A 10,268-nucleotide genomic window follows, 5' to 3' on the forward strand; every position below is an offset into this window, starting at 1 on the left:
TGGTGGGGGGGGGGGAGAGTGTCCGGATGACCGGAAATAAGCTTTCCCGACTTGTGAGGGGTCTTTTAATGACCTTTAAGTTTTTCAAAATTCAAGGTTCCCCCTTTTGAAAAAGGTCTGGTAATTTTATCTCATTCTATAGGCCTATATATAGAGAAAAAATCAAAGACATAGGCAATATATTATTATATTCCAACAATATTTAGTAGTTGGATAAGTAGTCCAACAATATTGAGTAGTTTTATACATAGTCTTTCTTCCATGGATTGATGAACTGATAGGCCTGAAGAATGCACTTTCGTACATAAATTATTACGACGTCGAACCAAAAACAGTGTGTATTTTATTTAATTATTATATTTGGGTAGATCACATTATAAGCTTTCATTTGGTCTTTGAATGGCTTCCCTACTATAAGTAAATCCAGAGATGTGAGAAAATCAACCTCAAAGATAAACTAACTTGTACAAATAATATGACTAGAATTACAGAAAATGTGCAGAGAACACTGTTTTGGCAAGAAAATTCCCTTACAAAGTATACAATCATCAAATATAAGTATCAAGTTATTCAAAAACATTAAAATAAAAATTTTGTAAAATGTTGACTTTGGCCTGTTTTGGTGAATATCTCGATATGATTTCACCAACGATGTCTCTCATTTCATGGTGAGACCTCACAATTAGGAAGAAATATACATATCTTATCTTTGGAGATTTCAAGGCAGCAGAGGGCGTAATAAAAATGAAGAAAACCTTTTATTATTTATTATTCGTGGTGGCGGGTGCGCTAATAAAATTATATTTTTAATCGAAATCATCAATAGTTGTATAATCAGCGGGTTGGCTAAATAAGGTATAAAAACAGTCTCGCCAAAATAAAGAGGTCTAGATATATCGTCAGCATCATTGCCACCTAAAATTTTAAAATAGATGCAAAATAAAGAATTACTCTGTTGTCGAATTTTTAGTTTTTTTCTCCAAAATTCATCAAAAATATAATATTTTAATAACAACAATAATAAATATTAAAGAGTATAGAATGGAAAGAGGTTTGTTTGTATTTTGTTTTGAATGCACACATTGTGTAGATAATGGCTGTTGAAATTGTTGACCTATATGTGGGTATTCTTGCTAAATCAGGAGAATTGGATCTCCTTCCATTCTGTATTTTGTGGTAATAATATGTTGTTTTTTGTGGTGTGAAATAATAAGGATTTTTTAAAGAGTGATGAGGATCCCTTTGACTGGGCAATAAAGAATTGTTGAGAATAAATAGTATGAAAAGGAACTAATATGTAACTGTACATTAAATTTTGTGGTGCATCTGGTTTGTAAAGGGGCTTTGAGAATCTTGCACTGAGAGGAAAGGTTTAGGGGAAGGGGAGTAGAGAAAGTAGAATACTCTTGATGGACAGTTTTTAGAAAGCTAGAAAAAGAAGAAAAAGACCATTTAGTGATACTGTTGGTGGTAATATTATCAGTTGAGGTGAAATAATCATACCCATAGACATTATAACTGTTTACTTTTTTATTTCAACAAAAGTATTTGTGAAAAATGTGTGAAAAATATCCATACATGATCTATATAAATTTGAAGATGTTCTTACATTCAACAAGTCAAACACTTGGCCACACATAAATAAGGCATTTTTTCTTGTTATGATTCACCTTAAATTGGAACTTAACTATTGGCATAATATATCTCATGCATGTTTAGCGAGTTTGCATGGTTTTCAAAAAGTCCTGACGTCTGTTGTTATACAAGGAATATGAAAATACAAATATCAAATTGAAATGCATATACTGTTCAAAGAGAGAAAAGTAAAATTAAAATTTATGAAGACTAAAAAGCGATGTCATGGCAATGTAGAATTCCTAGTTCATTGTTCATTTAAAATTTTAACCTTGTCAGTTCCAGGCTTGGGGAATTTATTTTAATATTTATTCATGGTAGTAACGGCAGTGATTATAATGGTTAGAGCATGAGATGCAGAATCTTGAAGACAACCTTGGAAGGAGGTGGTACTGGAGAGAAAACTAGTCAGCCAAAAATTGAATGGCTAACAGGAATTGATAGACCTGATGGACTAAACATCATTGAGGGTCTCCGGCATATGATTGATTTTTTTTCTGAGTGTATTATTTAAACAAATATATTTCCTTGTTCTACTTTTATTATATTTAGGTATTTTGATATAGTGATTTAAATGCATATGGGAAAAAAACTCAGAATCACCAAGCAGACTAAATGCACACATACATGGACATCTTCATATATATGTATATATCAAGCTATATACATTTATAGAGACCAAATTATATACTGTATTAATATATATATAAATATTCATTTATATTATACCACTCAACTGTTACCATGTTTTGTCCACCCCACATAGTAATTAAAACTTATAGTTTGCAGCTAGGAAGTCATAGTAAATAAAGTTTGTTGCATATCACCATAAACACAATATAAGCGAATTTAGGAAGTATTCGGTTCTACCAAGAACAAGAGGTCCGACTCTCATGGTTTTGTTGGTGCGTAATCCTATTTCAGAAAGTACTGCTACGAAGAAGCGTGTCCTTTTAAAAGATGAGCTTCGAGCGAACTCTGTTTATAAGGCACCCCCATCTCGTGGCAATACTTTTTTTTTTACATTCGTTGCGTGCACACAAAACCAGTGAAGTCGGACCCTTCGCAATTCCATACTCTTTGGTTCTGCATAAAGAGTAATATAGCTTAGGTTATTTTTAGGGATTTTTCCTTTTTCTTGACTTACAATGAAAGCAATAATCAGTGCAAAAAATATCAGTGCAAATACTATTACTACAACTTGGCAATACTTTTTTTTTTTTACATTCGTTGCGTGCACACAAAACCAGTGAAGTCGGACCCTTCGCAATTCCATACTCTTTGGTTCTACTGTAAATGGCTAGACCAGATGTCTTCTATACTAACATCATTTGCGTAAAGAGTAATATAGCTTAGGTTATTTTTAGGGATTTTTCCTTTTTCTTGACTTACAATGAAAGCAATAATCAGTGCAAAAAATATCAGTGCAAATACTATTACAACAACTTTTAATGTAGAATAATCATCATGGCCCTTGGTACTATCATAAACAGTTTTGGATGTAGAAATATCATGGCCATTGCTACTGTCATCAGGTCTATTAGTCGTTCCGAAGTAGCTGGTGATTTCAGATGTGATTTCTTCTAGAAATTCAGTTATCTGTGATCCAGTTTTAATTGCAGACTTTGTATAAGAATCCCCAATTTGCAATTCACAAATGTAGTCCTCTCTTGTTGTGTTTGCTTTGATATCAACTGTCTTAATAGTCCATATGTTGGTTGCATTTTCAACTAAATCCAGTTCCTCTCCATTGATCGACAGGCTTTGGACGTGGCAACGTGTTCTCGGATATACATATGACCTCCAGTTGACATTCGTTTCTTTTCTCTAATAGTATTGTTGGATACTGTGGTGCTGGTATTCCAATTATATTTAGGAAAATTGTTGGAGAAATAAGGTCATCACACATGGCTGTATAGTACCCCTTATCAAGGCGTTGGAGATGATCAATTTTGAGTAAAAGCTTTCCTATTTCTTCATAAGGTGTGATACAATTACTATTGGCCAAATTTACTTCATTCTTCTTCCATTGTACAGTGCGACATTCAAAGGGATTTGTCGAAAAGATTATTTGTATTGTAATGCTTTCTCCTTCAGTACCATTTAAATTTGAAACTACACTGTACAAAATTGTTCCTGAACTGCTATGGATACAGGTTACAAGTAATACCATAAATTTCAAGAGCAGACCTATTGATGAACAAATAAATATATAGTAATTGTATTACTTTCTTTTTTTTTACTGATATTTAAAGGGATTAAGTTATAGATTTTAATATTTATAACAATATTGCTTAAGTACAGTAATGCTTTCCAATCCCAGTATGCTATTTTTACACCATTTGTATATGTATGCTCAGACCCTTTTTTAGGAATTGGAATTTTGTCTGTGGTGTAAAATATGACAATGTGGATCACATGAACAAAAAAAAAATATAAAAGAAATGGAAATCCCAAAATATCAAAATCATTAAACTTTTGGTACACTGTGTGTAAAAATATGGTTTTAATTCAAATTCAAAAACCATATTTTTACGTAATATGTACGAATAATTTAATGTTGGTGAACTATCTATTCCTATGTACAAATTAAATACTCCTTTTGACTTTCAGTAAAGAATGCAAACAGTTAATCAACCAAGACTAGCATATAGATTGACTTGTTTAAACCTATCACTTGGAAGATTCATAAACAAATTTTCAATTTTTTTAGTGACAGGAGTATAATTAAATACCATTTTTAGTTCCTATGCATATAATGCATTTAAGAACTTCGTATTTACTTGTTTTGCTTGTGTATGTTTGTGGACATTTAAAGTGAAAATGCGCATTTGTCAGGAAGAAGTTTTCTGACATTTTGGTTTAACATCACAACACAAAGTTCTTAAAGTGTTCAGTCTGGGCTCACGCTAATTGATTGTCAAGTCACCATGGGTGAAAACTATTTTGGATCGGCGAAGGCTTAGAATAGAAAAAAAGTTAAAAATACTTGCTAAAATACATTGTTTTTTCATTTGATCTCCATTTTTCATCAAATCCATACGACGTCTATTTCTGTTGTACGGTTAGTTTTGCTGCAGACGTAATTTTGTGCCTCGCTAGTTATTTTTATTTGTAATTGTTATTTTAACATGGTGAATGCAGGGCAGTGGCTGTATAATGTAGACTAAGGCCAAAAAAAAAAAAATTATGTTGCCCTTAAATGGAAAAAATCGAGATTGTCAGTCGGTCGGATTTTTTATTTTTTTTAATTTAAATTTTTGGTTCCTATGCTTTGGAAGCATAGGAACTTTTAAAATCCTGCTCATGTGTATGTAGTATGTACGTTACTAGTATGTTACGCAGTTTTTTGTAAACAGGCAAACGTGACTTTCCAGACATCTGTTTGTTTTTTGCGTCCGTAGGCAAGCTAATCTGGATCTTTTGTTGTGCCCTATTTCATAGTTTTCTATTTTGACAAATATTAAAGCCATACTAATGAGAGACAATACCCCCCTACTCTTGAAAAGACTAGTAAACTGTATATGATAAGAGGAAAACATTTATGGAATGTTGTGTACTTTCGTTGTCCAAACTGTCAAATGAAATGTGATGGATCGGACTCCAGGGACTTTCCTGGCTGGTAGGGATATAAAACTTTATCTTCACTCTAAAAACCTCAATTTTATACTACTGCGGTTTGGATAAGGTTTTACAGCAGACAGAATAGAATTGTGTTGTGTATGGAAGTGTTGTCGTTTGAAAAAAAACATAAAACAAACTTGATACCTGACTGGATACAGTAATCCTTTTGCAGCTTCTATTGGATAATAGACTAACGTGTGTACAGTACGGTAGAGTGAAACCATTGTTGGCTCAGTTCCGACCGAGTCAGTGAAATATGTAACGATTAAGAAATTAAAATTAATCCACCCGATCCATCCCGAAATAGGCAACAATACTAAATTTCCCAGTACTGTAAAGTTGCCTAGTAACACTTAGAGTAAGAAATGTTCCGCAATTAGGTTCCCATTACGTTGGCACGATACTTCATTATGAGAATCAGACACATGGTCAGTCACCTAATTAGTTTGATTCTTTGTACGCCGCCTATTCCAATTCAGGAGCGTATATAGCCTACATATAATATATTAGCAAATACGTCATTATTATTAATAACTGACATTAACATCAAAATCAAAATCATAATTAATTTGCATCATCATCCTCATCAGTTATTAATAATAAATGTGTTTGTCATCTCAAATTAACACGAGCACTCCCTCGTTAGTTGCCATGTCTACATCATCGAAAATACAGTAGTGCAATATTTTACGAATGCCCGCATAGGGACCTTGGCCCTCGCAGAGGTCTGGTTTTTTATAGCATATCCTTTAAACTGCAGTCCTTATATTGAAGGCCTCGTATGCACCACAATAGAACGATGGCCAGCTTGCCAAAGATGTAATGATGGAAAACTAACCAAGTGTATATTGAAATAAGTTTAACAAGAATCAGTCAGTTTAAAGAAAGATTTATTTGGCTTTAAAACGTAAAATAATTTGTGTATCTGATCCACACAATCATTAACGGGCAGGTCAAACAATGCTATACTATGGCTATGAAAGTGTCCAAATAAGCGCCCCTCTATGTAATACAAGCAAATTAAACTTGAGGAAAAATATATATTTCGTTCGTGGTTGGCGTAAAACCTTATACTTGGTATTTTGCTTGTTTCCTCTAAATCTTCCATGAGGAAATTAACTAGGTCATAAAATATATAAATTTAATGGAGCCTAAAATGTCTGGCTGTGTACCAAATCCTGTTTTTATTTAATATCCAATGTATCGTAAGGTAATGAATTCGATTTTTGGATTCAAGTAACCACTAGTCTAGTTGTACAGTAGTAAGGAATAGGCTAGGCCTAGATCATGTTGTGGCTTGACAGCTCAGCGCGAGAGATCCTATGTTGCGTGCATACATCTTTGTCGTCATCATGCTCAGTTCTTAAAACTTTGCCTTTTACGATTTTATGTAAAAAAATATGTTTTAGATTTTATATTCTAAATTTTAATTTCAGTAGTGGTATTTCTCGAATTTGTATTTAAGTGAAAGGAAGACCTTTGAACAAAATTAAAAAAAAAAAAATTGCAGTCGATCACAACATTTTTTGTTGTTGTTTGGCCTACCCTAATATGAAAGCACTATATTTCCCACAGCCGGCTATTAGTTGGGTCATTTCTGGCAATTCTGTGACTGTGGAGAGGCTAAATTAGTTTCTCAATGGATTTGTCTTCCTTGAGGGTATAATAACAAAAATAGCTTGGGTGTCCCTCGCAAAAGTGTGGGCATAACCTGTGAGAGCCTTAAATCCAAAATAGCCGCCTTCCACCATTTAGAAATTTTTTTTTCAGTGTTTCAGCATGGCTGCTTTAGTGCATGGATTTGAGGGTTTTGAACATCCAGAAATCCATACTGTATTTGATGTTGGATCGATGATTCGACCTAGTTTTGACCTTGAAATTCAAGATGATTGCTATTTTTTTGTCCATTTTTTTTAGCATTCGTCATAGTGCCTTTATAAAAGGCTTTTATGCTGAATTGACTGACGGAGAGTAAAACTACAATTAATTACACTGAGGTCATTTCAGAGGTCAAAGGTACTGTTAATATCCAAAAATTCATATTTGATGTCCAAATTACTCATGTTTGACTTTCAAATCTAAAAATGCTGCTGAGGACACCTTGCAAGTCAACATTCAATATTTCTTAATAGAAAATGAAACTTTAATTAGTTACATTACATTAGTTATAAAATTTCAGTGTACTGTTAACATCCAGGAATACTTGTTGCAGTGGTGGATCCAGGAATTTAAAATAGAGGGGGCCCAAAGAGGGTACCAGAGCCATGGTTGGGGCTGAGATAAGAAATTTTATGACTGTGGCGCCTCTAGATGGCAGGAAGTGGTACTCTTAGACTCAAGATTTGAGTTCCTTTTTTTTTTTTTGTTGAAAAAATAAGGAGGGAGGCCCAGGACGATTGACAGTAGTACTTGGAGCAATGATGACAGTGAGTTTGGAGAAACAACGGACTCGAATGAGGAGTACCAGCCTATTGTTTAATAATCACTGTTACTTCGTTTAGTTGTTAATTCAGGAAATTAATTAGTATTAGAATATATTTCACTTGTAATTTGCACCTGAGTTACGATAATTTTGGTACAGCTGTACCCTGATCGTTAATTGAGCAGTTTTTGATACTATGACTCAATATACAAAGCAATGATTTCTAATACACTCATTGTATAAAAAGAGGTTTTGTTACCATAAGGAGGCAATGTTTGTAACCTCTGAGATGCACTTGAACTTGAACATTTGACCTGTGAGTTATAAATTAGCAGCATTATTGGATTTTAAGGTTAATCAATTGAACCTCAAATATGAATTCCTGGATAACATTACACTAGTACACTGGAATTTCACAACCAATGTAACTAGCTAAACAGAAAACCGGAAGTTCAGGAGCACAGACGCTAGGCTGATATAATAATTTATTGATTTTACGTCGCGAGGTTAGTTAGGCTTATCATACTAGGCTCCGCAGAGCGAAGGTGACTGAAGCGGCTCTCCCCCTCCACGTAAAATTGATTTTTTTGTGGATGAAAAAAGTGGCTTTCAATTCTGCCATCCCCATCTTGGTTGTTTACGATAAATAAAAACGAACACCGACAAGATCGTTGAACTCCCTGTTTTCCGGTGACTTACGCGTTGAGATGGGTGACAGCATAAGGAACAACTTTTCATATTTTTTCATAATCACCAACTGGATTTTTGAAAGATACTAAGTGCGGTTTCCCACAACCTCGAACGGGCGCTAGGCGGATATATGATTTATGGATTTTACGTCGCGAGGTAAGTTAGGCTTATCACGCTAGGCTCCGCAGTGCTGAGAAGGTGACTAAAGTGGCTCGTAGGCCATGGGGATTTGGCTAGGTCCCCCTCGAGGTGAAATTTTAATATAATTTTTTTTTTTCAAAGTTCTTGATCAATAAATTCAAATTTAGTTTTATTTTGTAAAGGAATAATTTGTGCTGATGTGAAGATTTGGCTGTTGACTAGGTATTTTAATTTTTTTTTTCAAAATTATTCATAAATCAATTATAAAAATGTAATTATTAGTTTTTTTTTTATTTCACAAGACTACAAGATGTATTACAAGCAAAAACAATTTATTATCTTTCATTTGCTATCAAACATTATTTTATTACTCTTATAGAAAAAAATTATATTAATTATATTTCTGTCGCTAAAAAGAAATTGAAATTTGTTTATGAATCTTGTAAAGGGAAAGGGTTGAGAAAGCCAATTTAACCAGATCTCCCAGAAGTGACCCTTGTGATAATAAAAAAAAAACAAAGAAAACTTCCTCTGTCTACAGTAGGCCTAGGCCACTGGCATAAGCAGCTATGTCTGAGGTGTAGTGGACCTGGTATGTTTTTAAGCCTGCCTGATCTCACTGTATCCCTACAAAAGTTTGTTTTTACCAGAGGTTTTTACCATCTCAAATACCTAGTTATGATATTTTAAATAAAGATTACTTACAATTATAATAAAAGCAAGTCTTATCTTCCACTTGGCATGTATACATGGTACAAATATTTGTTGAACACCGTCCGGTATGTAACAATAGTTCCTCGGAGCTCGATTCAGAGCACGCTATTAACTGGCTGAATTCAGTCTGGTGTGTTGCATTGTGGGAGATCGTTTGATGAATTTGATGCAACTGGTTAGATCCAGTTCCATGATTACGGTAATTCTTGCCGCAATTTGTATATTTGATGTTTTTCCGATAACATGTAGAGCCATTACTTTTGAGTATTTGTTGTTTGATTTTAACAAACATAAATAAATATTATGATGGGATGGTTTATCAAGTTAGCTGTTTAGAGTGACATATATGTTCCATAACAATTATATATATACCTATTGTTGAAATATTATGAATATGGATGTTTGTGCTAATGAACCTAGTGGATAAGGCTAAGTCTGCACATGCTCAGAAATTAGAGTTGACAATTGAAATTCATTGAACTGGTAAACATAATATGGTAGATTTTGCATTCACAAACATAAAGCAGTTTATTTACTGACAATGAGTTGCATATTCATTGTCATTTTAATAAACATTGAATAAGCAGTCAATAACCTGGCATTGACATAAAATTATTCCTTCATGCATGTCTGTGTATTTTGTCAGCAAGGTGTCAGAGAACCATTGGAATACCTGCCTTGTATGAATACATGTGTTGCGAACTGGACACTTTGAGACCTTAAATTCCTTGATTACAAAATGTCCAGGCTGCGAAATGTCTGCAGCAGATCTACAAGAAGCAGTTTCCAAGAAACATCAAGGTTACAAAAATGTCTTCCACCCCTCTACATGATAAAAAGCAAAGATAAAAAAATTACCAAATGATTTATTTGTTTTTGGATATTAATTTACGATTGGGAGCGATTGGCTGAATTTGATTGCATTACAATTTGAAAAGAGGTATTCACCTTGATTGTTTTATACATTAAGAGTATGTACATATTGTAAAAATTTAACTAAAAGTGAATCACATGCACCTTTTCCAAACCTCAATAACAATAT

General features: G+C 33.5%; 1 protein-coding gene across 2 annotated transcripts in view; it reads right to left on the bottom strand.

The window, feature by feature from the left end:
• Nucleotides 1-9,438, bottom strand: part of LOC117107768 — an 18,261-nt gene extending 8,823 nt beyond the window's left edge. The window contains exons 1-2 of one of the 2 annotated variants that reach the window (XM_033249536.1): nt 9,218-9,437; nt 1,516-3,825 (exon numbers count right to left, since the gene is read on the bottom strand). In XM_033249536.1, coding sequence (XP_033105427.1) covers nt 3,362-3,825; nt 9,218-9,263 — 510 coding nt within the window. In that variant the 5' untranslated portion in view covers nt 9,264-9,437 and the 3' untranslated portion in view covers nt 1,516-3,361. Of the gene's footprint in view, nt 1-1,515; nt 3,826-9,217 lie in introns of those variants that run through there. The other variant, XM_033249537.1, reaches the window with a different exon arrangement.
• Nucleotides 9,439-10,268: the final 830 nt, after the last annotated feature.

This window comes from Anneissia japonica, unplaced genomic scaffold (genome assembly GCF_011630105.1).
Source record: "Anneissia japonica isolate Jap-2015-1 unplaced genomic scaffold, ASM1163010v1 scaffold287871_len1641731_cov197, whole genome shotgun sequence".
Classification (NCBI taxonomy): domain Eukaryota; kingdom Metazoa; phylum Echinodermata; class Crinoidea; order Comatulida; family Comatulidae; genus Anneissia; species Anneissia japonica.